Source organism: Podarcis liolepis (assembly GCF_965112155.1).
Source record: "Podarcis liolepis genome assembly, chromosome: 9".
Lineage (NCBI taxonomy): Eukaryota > Metazoa > Chordata > Lepidosauria > Squamata > Lacertidae > Podarcis > Podarcis liolepis.
Window position 1 is genome coordinate 463,463 of NC_139564.1, and position 18,746 is coordinate 482,208.

Here is an 18,746-nt window from a genome sequence, read left to right on the forward strand (position 1 = left end):
CACAAGATTTGGATTTTTAAAATAAAAAATCAGCTCTAGCTCAAAAGGAGTTTTGCAAGAGTAACAACTTGTAGATTCTCAGTCACACTCTCTGTGAATTCCTTAGCTGAAAGACAGGCTACACAAATGAATGATTTAAAAGTTTGGGATGATGGGAGCTGAGGGCCAGCAAAACATGGAGGGCAACAGACAGAAGAAAACTACTTCATAGAAGCATGAGAGTTGGAAGAGACCCTGAGGCTCATCTAGTGCACCCCCTGCAAAGCAGGACTATGCAGCTGCCCCGTACGAAGATCGAACCTGCAACCTTGGCGTTAGCAGAACCATGCTCTAGCCAGCTGAGCTATCCAGCCTTAAGGAGTTGCTGCCAGAGGCCTGTCTGATGTTTTGAGCACGCTAGTGTGATTCTTGCTGAAGAAATGGAGGTATAAGCTAAGCATGTGCGCTTCAGGGGGAGAAATCACGTACAGTGCTACAGCTCTAAAGAGCAAGCAGTTAAGTTTGCTTCCAAGACATGCTCAGATCTCAGCTGGGAGTGACAGGTCCAGTCCTGGGCACTGAAGCTCAGACAGGTGGAGAAGTCAGGACACAGGAATGCTGCAAATCTTAAGGGGGCTGTGTTTAGATTAGACAAAAAGGGGGGGCAGACCCTGTGGCATTTGTGCTGGCTGCTCTCTTCCAAATAGGATGATGGCAGTTAAAAAACGGGAGCCACTACAGCACTCCTTCTAAGAACAAAACCCCAAATAGTTTATCAAATGCCAGGGAGGTAAATTCAGAAAGAATGTGTGCCTTCATCAGAGACTAAAAGAAGAAAAAGCTACTGGGTTCAGGTTACAGGGCACCTTTGCTGAGACAGGAGGATGGGACAATGAGCCAAGACCCCCTTCCCTGCCCCAGTTACGCATCGCCTGACCTATGGAGAGAGGGGGGGGATTGCTTATCCCAGCCCCCACTTGTAACTCTAAAAGGGGGCTGAACTTACAAGATGGAGCTGCCGCAGCACGCAGGTTTCCACCAAAGAGAGCTGCCACACCGACAGCCCTGCAACACACACTCCAAACAAGAGCCTCTGAGCCAGGGGTGTCCACATCTCTTTAATAATAAGCACGCACTGCTGCCCCCCCCCCAGCACACGGGGAGAAGCGCCTCCACTCCCAAGGCTGCCAGGCACTGGTATGGTAAGGACCCAAGAAGCTGCTTCGATCAGCCTGCCCAGGGAAGGCCAGCTCCCCACTCCCAGCCCAGCCTGGTTGGAGCAAGGAGCAGGGGTCGGCAAGAACCGTTTCATCCATGCAACCAGCAAACCCCAAACCCAGTGCAAACCCCCAGGGGGAGGGAAGGAAGGAGGCAGCCCCCACCCAGAGGAAGAGCTGCACCTTGTCACCAAAGGTTACGGAGCGCAGCGGGAGACACACACACGCACACACACACACACACAACTGCTACGGTAGTCGGGGTCCGGCAGGTAGTCCAGGCCCCCCCACCCCCCAAGAGACAGGGCACGGTACAAGTCCACAGAAGGCTCCTACGGAAGCACCCAGCCCAGAGGGCAAGAGGGGGAGCAGACCTTTGGTCACAAAGCTGGAAGAGAGCTTGAGGGGCGCACTATGGACTGCCTAGGCAGGGAAACAAGAAACAGAGCGTGAGATCTGGCTATGGGCAGAGGGCAGTGTTGGTGCTAAGGCGGTAATTCTCCACAGTGAACTGCAGGGCGCAGAAGCCCTTCCTGCCCGCCTCCTGCTGCCTGGCGCCAGAGGGCGGCAGCGGAGTCCCGGGGGTCAGGAAGGGGCCGTCCCCGTAAAGCAGGGAGGGGAAGTCAGCCAAGCAGGGCAGGCGCCCTTCAGACAGGCAACGTAGGCGAGGAGGCGGCCAGTTCTTCGGGGTCGCCTTCCGCCTGCCCTGCACACAGGCTCTGGGCCTCGCTGCCCGGGGGAGAGCAGGGGACCCCTTTGGCCAGCAGGTGGGCTGCCTCCTCCTCGCTGTCCTCGCCAGCGGCCTCTTCCTCGTCCTGCCCGCGCCCCACCTCGATCCCCGAGTCGCCCGTCAGCCGGCGGTGGCGGAAGTGCTCGCCCTCGTCGTCAGGCCCTTCATCGCTGTCCGAGACTCGCCGGGAGTCGCCTTCGAAGAGCTCCACGCTGGAGGAGAAGAGGGCGTGCTTGGGGGGCGCGGGACAGGGCGCCAGCTTGCCCGCCAGCTCCCAGCTGCCCCCCGGGCTGCTGCTGCCCCCGCCGGCCCCTTCAGCATCCGCCTCGCCCTCGCTGGGGGTGCTGGCCTCCGTGGCCGACAGAGAGGTGCTGCTGGGCGACGTCAGGCAGCTGGACTCACAAGAGCAGCTGGTATAGTTCTCCGAGCTGCCCGTCAGAGTCAGCGTGCTGGAGCCCAGGCGGCTGGCCGAGCCTCCCAGGATGGCACTGTAGGGGGGTGGCGGGGTGGTCGGGCGATGGGCCACCTCTTCGTAGGCAGGCAGCTTGAAGGAAGCCAGCATCCCTGCAGAAGGAGAAGGCGGGGAGGAGGGCAGGGAGACCGGCTCAGTGCCACCCAGGACCGCAGAAGCAGACGGACTTCTGAGAGCTGGATCAGCAGGAAGGGGTGAAGCAGCCTGGGAGTCATTTTGGACTCACAGGTGCCCATGGAGGCGCAGGTCAGCTCTGTGTCCAGGGCAGCTGTCTACCAGCTCCATCTGGTAAGCAGACTGAGACCCTCCCTGCCCACAGACTGTCTGGCCAGAGTGGTGCATGCTCTGGTTATCTCCCGCTTGGACTACTGCAATGTGCTCTACGTGGGGCTCCCTTTGAAGGTGACCCGGAAACTACAACTAATCCAGAATGCGGCAGCCAGACTGGCGACTGGGGCCAGCCACCAACACCACATAACACCGGTCTTGAAAGACCAGTACGTTTCTGAGCATAATTCAAAGTGTTGGTATTGGCCTTTAAAGCCCTAAATGGCCTTGGTCCAACTCCGAGGGCCTTCTGGCGGTTCCCTCACTGTGAGAAGCAAAGCTACAGGGAACCAGGCAGAGGGCCTCCTTGGTAGTGGTGCCCGCCCTGTGGAACGCCCTCCCATCAGATGTCAAAGAGATAAACAACTACCTGACATTTAGAAGACATCTGAAGGCAGCCCTGTTTAGGGAAGTTTTTAATGTTCAGTGTTTTATTCTGTTTTCAATCTGTTGGGAGTCGCCCAGAGTGGCTGGGGAAACCCAGCCAGATGGGCGGGATACAAATAATAAATTATTATTAAGTGGCAAAGCAAACTGCTCTGCGTGCCACAGCTTCTGGGCTGGGTTGTAGAAGACCTGGAGAGGCCCTGCCAGCGAGCGTAGATTAGGGATCGCTGGCCTGTAGGCCGCTGAATGTTGCTGGCCTCCAACCCCCATCAGCCCCAGCCAGCATGGTCAATAGTCAGGGATGGCGGGAGTTGTAGTTCAGTAAAAGTTCTGCAGTCTAAGGGGCGTGTGCCAAGTTCTGAAACTGACAAAAAAGTTGCCGCCTTCACATCAACGGAGGGGCACTGACATGAGGCTCAACTGCTGGCTCTGGAGGTTTCCTCCCTCAACGCTTCTCCTTAAAACAGCATCGGCTGGATATGATTTAAGCAAAAAACACCCAGAACTAGATGTTCTGGCCTAGTTGACCCAATCTCTTCCAGTCCCCTAGTTTACAAGCCGTAGCTGCTGGCTTGAAATGTCTGAGGCCACAACAGGACGGGGAAAGGCCAGAACCGGTTCCAAAATGGTGGCAGGTGAGGCAGCATTTGGCACCATCAGTGGCCAATTCCTGACCCTCCTTTCTATTAATACCTAATCCATCTTTGGAGATGGCAGAATTCTTTGCCATGTGTTTTCCTTGTAGCAAGGAAGTCTACAGTTCACATTTCCTCAAGCTAAGGGCATTTTCTCTGGAGTTTTAATGAAAGCCTCCACAATGTGTTGATCCAAGTGGAGAAGCCATCTTCTTGTATATTTTTCCTTTCCTACCCCACATGCCTCACAAAGTATTTTCTGTAATTTATTCTCCACTTCTCCTTCTGCATTCAACTTGCACCTCTGCCCCTCACAAATCCCTGTTAGTTTCTTTCGCCCTTTGTCCTTTGATTCTGTATTTGTTCTTTTGCTCCTGTAACAACCTTCCTCTCTTATCCCATTCCTGTCTATTCCCTATTTATCACTCTTAATATTTATTATTGCTCCTTAAACCCCTTTTTCCTCAGAGAGGGGGCCTTCCTTCCCCTGAACTCCTCTGTCTCCCAACGACCTTGAATCAGCAGGCAAAGGGGTGGCCCAGAGGCCTGCCAGCCGGTCCCAGAGTCTCGTTTGAGAAACAGGCTCTGGCTGCAGGACCTGAGATCTCTGGGGATATTGGCTCAAGGTGCCAATGGCCCCTGCTGCCCTCACTTTTTGCTCCCCTCCCTCCCAGCCCCGTGGCACTGCCTCACCCGCTGCCCCCGCAGGGGCCGGGCGAGGCAGAGCCCAAGAGAAAAGGCACTCACTGAGATCCATCATGGACGGGGGGTAGTTGCAGGCACCGTGGTAGGCAATGAGGTTGATCTCCCGCTGCCGCTGCTGCTGCTGGAGGCGCAGTTTGGCCCGGCGGTGCCTGTAGGCGCAGCAGCAGCTGAAGAGGATCAGGACAGTCCACAGGAGCCAGAACCCTGCCAGGGAAGGGGCAAAAAGGAGGAAGGTCAGCTGTGGAGGAAACAGGCCGCTCTGGCCCTCCTCTCCTAGGTCGTTTGGGGAGAGACAGCTGCTGCCTGCCAGTGTGTAGACAATTCTGAGCTAGATGGACCAAGGCTCGCTCTCTCAGGAGAAGGCAGCTGTTCAATACAGCCTGTTCAGAATCATGGGGACTAGAATCCGGCTTTATTTTAAGGTTACGAGCCACAGCTGCCAGTCAGCGTAGACAGCATAGAAAGCTGTTGATGTGCTGAGTTTTGATTCTTGTTTCCTCCCTGGCTCCTTTCCTGTGTGTCTGTTTATTTAAAAGAAAGACAGTCAGCCTGTGGGGGAAGAGGCTGCCTTGTTCGGATGGTATGTGGGCCCCTTGGGGAGCTTGTTTGCCTGAAGAGAACCTTGGGGAGGCCGACAGGGACGTCAAGGCAGAGGCGCTAAAGAAATAACACACAAGCAATACTGAGCTGCGCAACAGGTCTCACTTGGCATAAGGCACTTTCCAAGATTTCTGTTAAATACAGCCTTTTATATGGAATCATGAGAACTAGAATTTTCTTTGAGGAAAACCAGAGTTCAGTGGCTGAGCACCTGGTTTTCCAAGCAAGAGGACCCCATGCTGAATCCTCAATGTCAGACTGGGACAGCCTCCCAGCCTGAAATCTGGGGCGTTGCTGCCAATCAGTGTTGGATTTCCTGAGCTAGATGGGTCAATGGATCAGACTCAAAGCAAGGCAGCTTCCCACGCTGCTGTGAGACAGAGGCCTCTTCCTCCTTCCCTGCTACTCACACCAGAGCTCGTAGTAGTAGATGCAGCAGCCGGTCTCCCCGCAGCAGTGACCCGTCTCGCACACGTACGGCTGGTCGTTCACCCCAGGGCAGAACTCACGTGCCTGGACCAGAGAGAAGGAGGGGACAAAGCTGGGAAAGGTTCAGGAAAAGGGCACCGAAAACGCCCAAGGGCAGAAGAGGCAAGAGGTGACATGACAGAACAGTAGAAAATGATGCATGGGGAAGGCGGAGAGAGAAAAGTATCTCTCCCTGTCTCATCATCATCATAATTTATTATTTCTACTCCGCCCATCTGGCAGGTTTCCCCAGCCACTCTGGGCAGCTTCCAACCAAATATTAAAAACACAATACAGCATTAAGCATTAAAAACTGCTTTCAGGTGTCTTTTAAAAGTCAGATAGTTGCTTATTTCTTTGACATCTGATGGGAGGGCGTTCCACCGGGCAGGCGCCACCATCGAGAAGGCCCTTTGCCTGCTTCCCTGTAAGCTTCTTGCAGGGAGGGAACCGCCAGAAGGCCCTTGGCGCTGGACCTCAGTGTCTGGGCAGAATGATGGGGGTGGAGATGCTCCTTCAGGTCTACTGGGCCGTTTAGGGCTTTAAAGGTCAGCACCAACACTTTGAATTGTGCCCGGAAACGTACTGGGAGCCAATGCAGGTCTTTCAGGAGCGGTGCTATGTGGTCTCAGCAGCTGCTCCCAGTCCCCAGTCTGGCTGCCGCATTCTGGATTAATTGCAGTTAACACGAGAACCTTTATGCCAGTAAGTTTCTGGGCTGGTTTTAACCTGTAACGCCTTAAATGGCTCAGCACCACCAAACCCCATGGTCTGCCTCTCCCCACCTGAAGTGACCTGGACCCTGCAAATGTCATCTGAGGTCCTTCTTTGTGTGCCTCCTCCATGAGAGATCTAGAGAGGGGCAACACAAGAACAGGCCTTTTCTGCGGTGGCTCCCCGCTTGTGGAATGCTCTCCCTGGGGAAGCCTGCCTGGCGCCTTCGTTACCTATCTTTAGGCCCCAGTCGAAAACATTCCTCCTCTCTCAGGCCTTGGGCTAACTAAACAAAGTATGGTCTTTTAAAGCGTGGGGGGGGGGTATTGGTTTTTGTTTGTTACTATGGTCTGTATTTTTGTGCTTTTATATTGTAAACAGCCCTGTGATCTTCGGATGATGGGTGGCATAGACATTTAATTAATGAAATAATAATATTGATAATGGAACTCCAATTGACATCCTATGAAGCTGTTGCTGCTCCCCCAAAATTGCATGCTGCCCTATATCTGTAGATTTGGTCCTCCTTCATGCACCACATATTGTCTATGGAACTCGCTGCCACAGGAGGCAGCAACAGCCATTGACCTGGCTTCAAATGGAGGCTAGGCAAATTCCGGAAGGAGGAGAGGTCTGTCCACGAATACAAGAGCCACGATGCCTCTGCTCTGCACCCCACAGCTGGAGGAGCCAGGCTTCTGCATCCCACTTCTGGAAATCTGAGGAGGGCGCTGCTCCCGGATTCCCTTTTTTTTTTAATGGATGTCATTTTAAATTGCGATTGATATTAATACTGTAATTTTAGTTTTAGATTGTATGATTGATGCGGAAATTGGTTTTCCATTTGGTTGCGCCCCTTTTGATGTGCCCTATTTATTGCTTATGACTTTTGTTAGGTTGGTATAAATCTTGTCATGTGGTGAGCCGCCTCCAGCACTGCTTAAACTATGGAAAGGCAGCCTACAAATAAAAGGATGAAGATGATTGTTATGGAAATTAGGGGGGGGGGGAGTGAAGATGATGAGGAATATGAGGACCTCTTTGGCCGCCCCTGGGAAGAGGCTGCTTTGCCCAATGTCCCTTGTGCCCTGCCTACAGATCCCACCATAGCTGTCAACTTCCAGATTTGAAAATAAGGGACCAGCAGCCAAAATAAGGGATCAGCAATGACTTTGATAAAATACATATTTTGTTGCGTGCAAATGGCTTGCGATCCCTCTGAGGTCCATCACTTGCCAGAGAGCATCTCTTCAACACAAAAACAGCGACAGTTTGTTGTGGACAAAGGGCAGCTGGACGTGGAAAGGGCCCCGTTCCCTCCAGGAGCTTATTAAGGGACGTCATCAAGGAGGGACGGGGCGCTGGGATGGGGATTGTCCCGCCAAAGAAGGGACGCTTGGCAGCTCTGGATCCCTCCCGGCGGAGCCTCCCGGGCCAGAGGCAGTCTACCCCCCGCGGCCCCCTACCTGCCGCTCCCGGCCGAGCAAGGCGGCCCAGCCGGCCTGGGCTTCCCTCCCGGGCGGAGGCCTCCTCCGCTCCATGACGCCGCCGCCGCCTCAGCCGCCTACAGGCTTCGCGGGCGCCCAGACGCCGCCCAGGCCTCCTGGGGCCCGGCCTCCGCCCGCTGCCCCGCGGCGCCTCCGGCCCTCATTGCCGCCTCCGCCGCCCAGGCCGCCCGGGGCTCCGGCTCCGCCGCCTCAGCCCAGGCCGCCGGCCCCGCCGCCGCCATCACTCGGGGCCGCGGCTCCCGCCCCGCCGCGCCCGGCCCTCCAATCCGCGCCTGCCGAGGGGCGGGCGGCCAACCGGCGCCCGCGCCTCCGTCCGGCGGGGACCAATCGGCGGCCGCCTTCTCCCATAACAACAGCAGACAAAGAGGCCAGGGGCCCGCCCTCCGCGGCGACGGAAGGGGCCTCCAGCCAACGAGCGGAGACCCCCTTCGTAACTGGCAGCGACGCTGGCCAAAAGCAGCGCGAGGGGCCGGCCGAAGAGCCGATGGACAGCAGGGCCGTCCAAGGGGCGGCGGAGCTTTGCGGAAACAACCCCCTCGCCGGGCCCTCCCCCGGGGCGCTCTCGGCCAATGCGATGCGGAGGGGGAGGCGCGTGTTGAGGGAGCCGGCCAATGGCAAGCGGCGACTCTCGCCTCCTCGGGGGAGCGCGTGAAGCTCCGAAAGGAGCGTTTCTGCGCCTGCGCAGAGGGAGTGGGAGAGAGAGGAAGTTGTGTTCTCGTCGCGCGAGAGGTCCTAGGTGCGCTGGGCCTGGAGCCGGAAGTGGAGCCTCCCTCGAGTAGAAGGAATGGTCGCGGGGAGTTGCGCTTGAGGCGGGGGGCTGAGAGGGAGCCGGAGCCGGGAGGGGTAGGGGGCAGGCGGGCGGGCGGAGGGGCTGCCAGGGAGCCGGGAAGCGGCTTCCGGGGAAGGGGGCTCGGCTGTGGTGGAGCTTCCTGTGGAGGCTGAAGGGGGAACTGGGCCTTCCGGGCCTCCAAGGAGGAAGGGAACCCGGGGAAGTCTGTCAGGCAGCCGCTCCGAGGCTCCTCCCTGGATAAGGAGCGGACCACGCCTGAGGGTCCGGCGCAGCCCTATCCTGATGAAGATAATTATTAATATTATTATTATTAATATTAATTAAAAAGCAATAATAAAAACAAGTTGAGTGAATACAACTTAAAAACCAGATTAAAATACAACATTAAAACATTAAAATGCAGCCTCATCGCAGGAGGAGAAAGGAAAAAGGAAAGAGGGGGAGGGAATCAATCCGATTCCAAGCCAAAGGCCAGGCAGAACAACTCTGTCTTACAGGCCCTGCAGAAAGAAATCAGATCCTGCAGGGCCCTGGTCTCATGAGACAGAGTGTTCCACCAGGCCGGGTCCAGTGTTGAAAAGGCCCTGGCTCTGGTTGAGGCTCATCTGACTTCCTTGGGGCCCCGGACCTCTAGGGTGTTGCTATTTATGGACCTTAAGGTCCTCTGTGGGGCAGACCGGGAGAGGCAGTCCCATAGGTACGAGGCTCCTAGCCGAGAATCTAGCTGGGTTTCCCCAGCCACTCTGGGCGGCTTCCAGCAAAATATTAAAATACAATAATTCATCAAATATTAAAAGCTCCCTGGGAGAAAAGGCAAGTGGTGACATGACAGAACTGTATAAAATGATACATGGGGAAGGCGGAGAGACAAAAGTATTTCTCCCTGTCTCATCATCATAATTTATTATTCCTACCCCGCCCACCTGGCTGTGTTTCCCCAGCCACTCTGGGCAGCTTCCCACCGAATATTAAAAACACAATACAGCATTAAACATTAAAAACTGCTTTCAGATGTCTTCTAGAAAAAGTCAGAGTTTATTTCTTTGACATCTGGTGGGAGGGTGTTCCACAGGGCAGGCGTCACCACTGAGAAGGCCCTCTGCCTGGTTTCCTTCTGCCAGCCCATGTCGGGGGTCTGAGCAGGGCCGGATTGAGGTTTGATGAGGCCCTCAGCTTCTGAAGGTAATGGGGCCCTTTATATGTCCAGCTGTCCTTCGTCAAAAACAAATTGTCGCTGTTATTTGTGTTGAATAGATGCCATATGGTAATTTATGAACCTCATAGGGATCTAAAGCCATTTGCACATCACAAAATATGTATTTTATCAAAGTAATTGTTGAGCTGTAATACAATTACATATATTAATAGTGAAATACAATTAATAATTTTTGGGGCCCCCCAAGAGAGTGGGGCCCTAAGCTATAGCTTGTTTAGCTTATATGTAAATTTGGCACTGGGTCTGAGCACCGCCAGGGTAGTGGGAGGGGGGCTGAGCTGTGCCCAAAACCGCCTGGGGCTCCATCGCAGCAGCGTGGCATCTCCACAGAACTGCCCCGAAAGAGGGCAGAGCATGTTGGCTCCTTTGCAGAGGCTGCCAGTCATGTCAAAGGAAATCATTGACGTTGATGATACAGGAAGTCTGCATCATTTTAAATTCTCTGCCTCCTACCTGGGACCTCCTTGTCCTCACTAGGGATGCAACACCTCAGGCAGGTCAGAAAGCGTCTCAGCAGGAATACAGCTGGCAAGGAGGCAGCCTGTGCGGTTTGGAAGCGTTTTCCTTGTGGATCTACAAAGCATATCTGCAGAAATTGCCCTGCCAACTTAGACAGCGATGACAAACTGTCAGCAATCCAAGAAACTAAAGCAGTGGGCTCATTTTGTTACAGCGATGGTTTAAGCCGTTCGGCCTTCAAGCGCCACTCGGGGTGACATCATTCTGTGTAATTCCTGTGACTGCCAAAGCACTTTCAAATTCAGCTTTTCTTGGCAAAGAGCATGGGTCACCGTGCCACGGAAGTGTAAACATGGCCTTGGGTATTTAATTATCAAGAACATTTTGGATGGGCCACCTTTTGAAGCATAGCTTGGTCATTACACAGCGGAAAATACAATGCAAAAACAGTAACATCAGTATTAACAATCACTGTAATACTGGTCTGCCTTACAAGGGCTATCACAAGGATTACTGAAATGTGCGTGCTTTGAAGCCTTGAAGTATATGTTAAGGATAGACAACAATAAAGAGCAGTGTGTCTTGAAAACTGAAGGACAGAATCATTTATTTTGCAAACACAAAATTAAACCTATTAACAATTTCTATTAAAATGTGCTATTACCCAATTCACGTGACATGTGGTTATTAGTTCATGCTGCCAGGCAGACTGGTTAGTTTATTGTGGTTTAAGGAGTGCATTTTAAAGTATTATCTACTTCAGACTCTCACAGTAGTGCTTAAAATCTAAGCAAATTTTGGAGTGGGGTCATTGAGGGACACTGTGTGAACTGCACACTCAAGGTGGGTGTCTCTGCCATCAGTTGTGTAGGTCTGTAATGTGTGTTAGTTGTTGTGCTAGAAAGATACAGGTGAGCACATCCCAAGACAGGTAGTTTGAAATTTGGTTGCCTTCTAACACACCTCTTTCCATTTTGCCCCACTGCTGCTATTATTATTTATTATTATGATGATGATTAAATGTATACACAGTCCGTTGGAATATAAGAACCTTGCAGCTGGATCAGGCCAAGGGCTTGTTGAGAACACTATTTTCTTCTCACAGTAGCCAACCAGATTCCTGAGAGACACAGATTTCACTGCTTCCCAGATTTGCTGCCTGGACCTCCGTGCTTGGCTCTAAATAGACTGTGCACTTAGTTACCTGACCTAACATGGGAAGGGGAAGCAAGAGACATGGCATCCCTGCAGCAGTCCTTTATAAAATGGTTTGTGAAAACCACACCAGTGTCTCCCCCAACCCCCCGGTCTGGCCACCCCCACCACTAGCACCTCTAGAGCTCACTGTCAAAGTAAGGGATGAAAAAACAAGCAAATAATGAGACCAGCCATATGCACTTCTGGGTATCTTTTATCTTTGCTGTGTCTTTTATTACAATAAATAAATAAATCACCAATGGAATCATGTTTCTATAGGGCAAAGTAGATCTGGGCAAGGAACCCAAGATCAAAAATACCTGGTTCCTTCCTGTCTTACACAGGTGTGAAAAGAAAGGAGAGGCCCCGTTTTACAACTGGGAAGGGTTTTTTCTCCTTCCCCAAAGATCCAGGGCAAGACTCCTGAGGTCGCCTCCTGCCATGTCAACTTCCTGTGCCACCACAGTAGCTGCAGCAGGAGTGGTGCTACGTCTTCTCTGTCAAGAGCAGCTGCCAGGAGTGCAGTCTCCGCTGGGTCCCACATGAGAGAAGCACTTGTCTCTTGGTGCCACAGGGCCAGTTGCCTTGCCACCCTCGGTCACTTTGCCAGTCCAGTCAGCAAAGGCCACGAGACCCATGCCTGACCACTACAGAGAGACAAGCATGTTCAGGACCATCAAAACAGCCTGCCCAAGGCCATCTCCACATCGGGGCTGGGGGTGAAGGTCTTCCGCATCCTCCTTTAGATCACAGAGGTGGCATTCCTAGAGGAGTTCCAGGCGCACAAGGGGGTCCTCCTCTGGCAAGGATGGTGGCGCTTAGGCTGCCACCTGCTGGAGCAGCAAGTTCTTCTTGTAACAGGCCAGGCTGCAGAGCGGCACCCCAGTGAGGGAGCAGGAGTACCGCTTGAGGTTGGGACACCCCCCGACTCCGCAGGGGGTGGGCAGAGGCACGGCAGGCGGCAGGGAGGGCAGCAGAGGTGCAGAGACCCCCAGAGGGAAGGAGACCGTGATCCCGTCGGCAGCGTTGCGGTAGGAGACCATTGGGGCGGCGGCTGCTTTGGCCTTGCGCTCCCGCAGAGTCTTCACCTTGGCCTTGCTGGTCTTGGTGAGGCGCTCGATGGTCTGGTTCTTGTTCTCCTCCGCCTTCTTGGCCGCCTGGAGGCGCCGCTTGCGAGCGCGCTCCTCTCGCTTCACCAGCATCTCCTCCGTCAGCTCCTTGGCCTTGTAGCCCATCGGAAGCTCCAGCAGTGGCTGGCTCTGTTGCTTGTGCAGGAGGGCTTTCTGGAGGGAAAGAAAGAAAGAAAAAAGAGAGCGTGCAGGATCAGTGAAGAGGCGGGCAGCCAGCAAGGCCCAGCGGCAACTATCGGGGGTCACGGAGATACAACTCTGATGGCAGATTTTATTGCATCAATGGATGAGTTGAATCCTGACAGGATAGAAGTACTGTTCTTGGGAGACGGGGCGGGCTGGTGTGGGCGACTCCCTGGTCCTGAATGGGGCAACTGTGCCCCCAAAGGACCAGGTGCGCAGCCTGGGAGTCATTTTGGACTCACAGCTGTCCATGGAGGCGCAGGTCAATTCTGTGTCCGGGGCAGCTGTCTACCATCTCCATCTGGTACGCAGGATGAGGCCCTCCCTGCCCACAGACTGTCTCTCCAGAGTGGCGCATGCTCTGGTTATCTCCCGCTTGGACTACTGCAATGTGCTCTATGTGGGGCTACCTTTGAAGGTGACCCAGAAACTACAACTGATCCAGAATGCGGCAGCTAGACTGGTGACTGGGAGCGGCTGCCGAGACCACATAACACTGGTCTTGAAAGACCTACATTGGCTCCCAGTACGTTTCTGAGCACAATTCAAATGTTGGTGTTGACCTTTAAAGCCCTAAATGGCCTTGGCCCAGTATACCTGAAGGAGCGTCTCCACCCCCATCATTCTGCCCAGACACTGAGGTCCAGCACCGAGGGCCTTCTGGCGGTTCCCTTGCAAGAAGCAAAGCTACAGGGAACCAGGAAGAGGGCCTTCTCAGTAGTGGCACCAGCCCTGTGGAATGCCCTCCCACCAGATGTCAAAGAGAAGAACAACTACCTGACATTTAGAAGACATCTGAAGGCAGCCCTGTTCAGGCAAGTTTTTAATGTGTGACATTTTAATATATTTTTCATCTTTGTTGGAAGCCGCCCAGAGTGGCTGGGGAAACCCAGCCAGATGGGCGGGGTTGAAATAATAATTAATAATAATAATAATAATTACAAAACATAGAGCATGCTGGATCAGGCCAGTGGGGACCCATCTTCTCCATCATCATCATTATGGATGAAGGGTTTCTTGTGGGACACCACCAAGCAGGACCTGAGCACAAGAACATCTCTCCCCTCCTCAGAAAGTCTTCCTGCCTCCCACCATGGAAGCAGAGCATCACCGTCGTGAAAACAGGATGCTGGACCAGATGGGCTCTGGCCTGACCCTGCAGGCTTTTCTTAGGTGCTTACGGGACCTCTCCTGGTATGCCCCACAGAGGACCTTAAGGTCTATAAATACGAACACCCTAGATGTCCTGGGCCCCAAGGAAGACAGATGAGCCTCAACCAGAGGCAGGGCCTTTTCAACACTGGCCCCGGCCTGGTGGAACGCTCTGTCTCATGAGACCAGGGCCCTGCAGGATCCGATTTCTTTCTGCAGGGCCTAGAAGACAGAGTTGTTCTGCCTGGCCTTTGGCTTGGAATCAACTTGATCCCCTCTTTCCTTTTTCCTTTCTCCTTCTGTGACGGATCTCCTAATTGGGGACTTCCCTGGCTTTTTTCTGGCCCATGTAGGACCAGTCTGGATAGTTGGCCTTGGTGAAGATTTGACGTTTTCACCCCCAAAAAAGTTTTTGATTTGAGTTTCTACTGAAATGAGGCTGCATTTTAATGTTGTACTTAATCTTGTTTGTTTTTAAGTTGTATTTTGATCAATTGTTTTTACCTGGTGTTATCCGCCCTGAGCCCGGTATTGGCTGGGGAGGGCGGGGTATAAATAAAATTTCTTTTATTATTATTATTATAATTATTAGACACTAGTGCTGGGATGGGGCTGCCTGTAAGGAGGGAGAGCAAAAACAAATTCCCGCTCCCACCCCAAGCAGAAGCATCGGTCCCTGACAGACTGAAATTAGAAGCCCCATCTCCCAGGCAGGCAGGGAGCCACAGTGGAAGCAAACCGGCTTTGGAGGCTGAACACTCTCACTCCTAAAGGAAATACCGTAACAACTCTCACTTTCAAGACAGATCAAGGTCATGCACACTGCCGTTTGGTCTGGCCCTGTTCTCCTTCTGGATCAAGTAAGCTGCCCCAGAGTCCTTCAGGGCCTCCCAGGCACCACGGAGCAGAGCACCAAAGGCTTCCTCCGCTTCCGCAGCGCGGAGCCCTGTCCGTGCTCCCCAGCGAGGGCTGCCGTAACAGCTTCCTCCTCCTTACCTGCCGGGCTGTGAGCAGGGATTCGTCCACCTCCTTCTTGAGCTCCCCGTTGTCATCCAGCTCCCCGCGCTCCAGGGCATCCAGCCAGCGCTGCTCCTCAGTATCGAGCTCCGGAAGGGGAGACGGCTCCAGATTACTGTCCTCATCTGCGTTTGTGCGCAAGAAAAGTTTGTCTTAACTTTGAGTTGCAACATTAGAGACCTGGGGGGGGAGGCATCTTATATCACTGCTCCACCTGCACCTCTCGTATCTACTGCCAGGGCTGTGAGGGACATCAGTAGCAGCCGCCAAGGAAGGACAGCCCGGCCTTTGTGCGACTGACAGCCAGCTGCTTCAACAGCCAGGGGATTCAGCTGCAGAATGATAATTTGCTGCAACACCAGAGAACATTGGGATGGGAGATTTTTATGCACCTTTGCCCCGTTTTAGTGACTATTGTGTCACTGCCTGTTTTCTTTTGTTATAAAAGTTTAAGCCACCTTGGGAAATTTGGTTAGTAAGCAGGGTATAAATACTCCTAAAGAATGAAGCTACTGTTAATGAGAGTAGAACATTTTCTGCAGTCTTATAGGCAATCACAAGATGACGTTTCAGTTCATTTTGGAAGCAAGTGACAAACACACTGGGGCCATAAAGTAACAGAAGGAAACTTGGGAGCCGCCCAGAGTGGCTGGGGAAACTCAGCCAGATGGGTGGGGTATAAATACTATATTATTATTATTATTATTATTATTATTACTACTACTACTACTACTACTATTATTATTATTTACCATGAGTGAGTGGACAATTGCTTTGCTGTTTTGCAAGTTTAAAGTGGTTTCATACTCTAACTGTGTTTATGGCCATGACCCATCTGCCATAATCAGGCAGCTAATCTTCCTGTCCTCTTTTGGGGACCACATTGCGGCACAGCTTTGTCACCTTACTAAATAAGCGGCCCTACAGCTGAACTAGCTAATGTAGAGAAAGAAACCACACTTCTATACACCAGCAAATCTAGAAGAACTCCAGGAGCTCCCTCCAGCTGTGGCCTCTGCTACTCCAAAGGGTTTCCCCAGGAAAAGCATCACTCACCCAGCCATGCCCTATATTGCTCAATGGGCACCCCTTCCATCGGCTCATCCTCATCATCCACAACCATCAGTGGGGAGGGAGAGCGCGGCCTCTCGGGAATGACGGTGAAGGTTGGCACACTGGGAAGACAAGAGGAAGCCAATGAATTCATCCCAATAAACTGGAGGACCCAAAGATTAGCTAACCCCAGCTCTGATGGGGGAATGGGTGGTAGGGAGGGGGTCTCCAAGCAAAGCAGTTACGGATCAGAAAAACCTGGAGGGCACAACTGAGCTAAGTCCCTTCTCCCTCTGAGAGGTTTGAGCATTTTCTAGAAACAGGGCAAAATTCTCTCTTCTAGGCTGTGTGGCAAAGGTGGTTTCAACATCGCTTGGAGTCATACGATAAATCCAAAGGTTTCAGAGGAAATTAGAATTGAGAAGGGAACCAGGCAAGGGTGCCCACTTTCCCCTCTGCTGTTTATTTCAGTCCTGGAGGTCTTGCTAAGTATGATTAGAAAAGATGAACAAGTCAAAGGTATTAAAGTAGGTTCGAAACAATATAAATTAAAAGCCTTTGCTGATGATCTAGTTCTGACATTACAAGATCCAGACTCCAGTGCAGTCAAAGCACTGGAGCTGATACAAGAGTTTGGTCAGGTAGCAGGATTCAAATTAAACATGAGCAAAACCAAAGTAATTGAGAAAAATCTGGATAATGAAGAAAGAAAACTATTACAAGAAATAACGGGCCTAGGTTTTGTGAAAAAAGTTACATTCTGGAGATCCTGCTACATGCCTCTTGGTGCCCAAGATCTGTCCTCCAAGCTTGATCTTGAGCTTCAGCTGAGGCTTGGGCAGGGCGGCCAGAGGCTCCACGGGCGGCAGGCCCCCCTCCTCGCGGTGATGCCTCTTCTTGTGCTTCTTCTTGTGCTTCTTGTGCTTCTTCTTGTGGGATCCATGGTTGCTGGACTCATCCTCATCTCCTGCAAGCAAGCAGAACACCATAGCAGTCAGCTCAGCAGCTTCACAGGGCAACAACCTCCCTTTTTAACCAAGCCTTTGGCTTTGAATTCTCCGCAGCCTTTTAGAGCGGGTGAGCGGTTGAAATGTGTTCCCCCCTCTTTCTTGGTTTTCATGTCTGCATGCATTATGATATATGTGGAAATGGTTTTCCATTTGGCTGTGTACTTTTTGAGGTGTTTTACTGATTGTTTGTGATTTTTGCTACGTTGGTAATTGTGTAAATCTTGTCCTGCTGTAAGCCGCCTTGAGCGCTGTTTTAACTATGGAAAGGCGGCATAAAAAGAAAATGATGCTGATGATTTTGGATAAATACAGGGTAAAGAACAGCTTCTATCCGGGGGCTGTTAGGCTGCTGAATGGAAAGATAACAACAGGGCAACTGACTTTCGGGTTTGGTGGGTGTGCGTCAGTAAAGGAGGGGAATTAAGACTAAGAGAGCTGAGTGGGGGGTGCTCCTGTAATCTCACTCTATACAAGTTGTACAAGTGACAATAAAGTATTTCAGTACACAGTGGTACCTTGGGTTAAGAACTTAATTCGTTCCGGAGGTCCGTTCTTAACCTGAAACACCACTTTAGCTAATGGGGCCTCCCGCTGCCGCACGATTTCTGTTCTTATCCTGAAACAAAGTTCTTAACCTGAGGTAATATTTCTGGGTTAGCGGAGTCTGTAACCTGAAGCGTATGTAACCTGAAGCGTATATAACCCGAGGTACCACTGTATACAAGTTGTACAAGTGACAATAAAGTATTTCAATTCAGTTCCTGATGATAATGCACGCTTGTTTGTTTGTCAAATCATTTTGCAAGTTGCTTTGAGTTCCCGTCGCGAAAAAGTGACTTATAATTTTAATAACGGACAACAAAGGCCTAGGCCAGGCAGAGGCAAACTCTGGCCCTCCAGATGTTCGGGACTACGATTCCCATCATCCCTGTCCACTGGTCCTGCGAGCTAGGGATGATGGGAATTGTAGTCCCAAACCTCCGGAGTTTGCCTCTGCCTGGCCTAGGAGCTGGGAGAGACCGGGGTTCCAATGACGCGGGCCCGCCCTCCCTCGCCGGGCTGTTGCGAGGACGAGAGCCAGGCCCGCCCCTTGGGGCTCCCGGGAGGAACGGGGACCAGGCCCTGGGAGACCCGGAGGCCTCGGGAGAAGCGCCTCCCGCCCCGGCCTCGCTCGGCTACTCACCCCGCGCGGCGCCTTCCATCCGGGCTCCGCCCTCCGCCCTCCGCCACGACTGACTCATCCAGCCGGCCCGCCAAAGACGCGGCGGCTTCCCGGGGGGACGCAATTGCGGGCGGACAAGGCCCGAGCGCGCGCAGCTGACGCACTTCCGTCCACAGCTGGCGCGGCCGGAGTGACGTCACACCATAGACAGACTCAGTCGCAGACTTAGTAATATAGACTCGCGCAGGGTCGCTAACTTCCGGGTTCGTTTGATGCTTAAAATCATATGGACTCAAAACCGCAGAGCGGGAAAGGGAGCCAAGGGTCATCTAGTCCAACCCCGTGCCATTCTTAATTTGCTATTAATTTATTAAATTTATGTACCGCACATCCTATGCCCTTTTAAAAGATGGCTCTTTTTTCATTAGTGGGACTGAAAGAAATCCTGTAACAATATTATTATTTTTTAAAATCTAGACCAAAGAGCAGAGTTGACTATAAGGACATAAAGGTGAGAAGTTGAAGATTTAAAGTGCAATAGAAAGACTTGAAAACCTGTCGAAAGGATGGAAGGAAGTCACAAGCTTGGCAGAGCAAAGCGTATATTTGTTAGTTATTGTACTGATGGAAATACT

The 18,746-nt window shown here is 52.4% G+C and overlaps 2 protein-coding genes across 2 annotated transcripts; both read right to left on the reverse strand.

Moving 5' to 3' along the window:
- Positions 1–1,084: 1,084 nt before the first annotated feature.
- Positions 1,085–7,849, reverse strand: WBP1 (WW domain binding protein 1). The gene is made up of 4 exons (XM_083458989.1): positions 7,701–7,849; positions 5,463–5,565; positions 4,495–4,656; positions 1,085–2,490 (listed from the first exon to the last, which is right to left on the reverse strand). Exons 1-4 carry the CDS (start codon positions 7,773–7,775, stop codon positions 1,844–1,846), a joined length of 987 nt encoding a protein of 328 aa, XP_083315115.1. The 5' UTR covers positions 7,776–7,849; the 3' UTR covers positions 1,085–1,843.
- Positions 7,850–11,600: 3,751 nt separating this feature from the next.
- On the reverse strand, positions 11,601–18,269 carry INO80B (INO80 complex subunit B). The gene is made up of 5 exons (XM_083458998.1): positions 18,133–18,269; positions 16,720–16,906; positions 15,943–16,061; positions 14,866–15,011; positions 11,601–12,687 (listed from the first exon to the last, which is right to left on the reverse strand). Exons 1-5 carry the CDS (start codon positions 18,188–18,190, stop codon positions 12,223–12,225), a joined length of 975 nt encoding a protein of 324 aa, XP_083315124.1. The 5' UTR covers positions 18,191–18,269; the 3' UTR covers positions 11,601–12,222.
- Between the last annotated feature and the right edge of the window lie 477 nt (positions 18,270–18,746).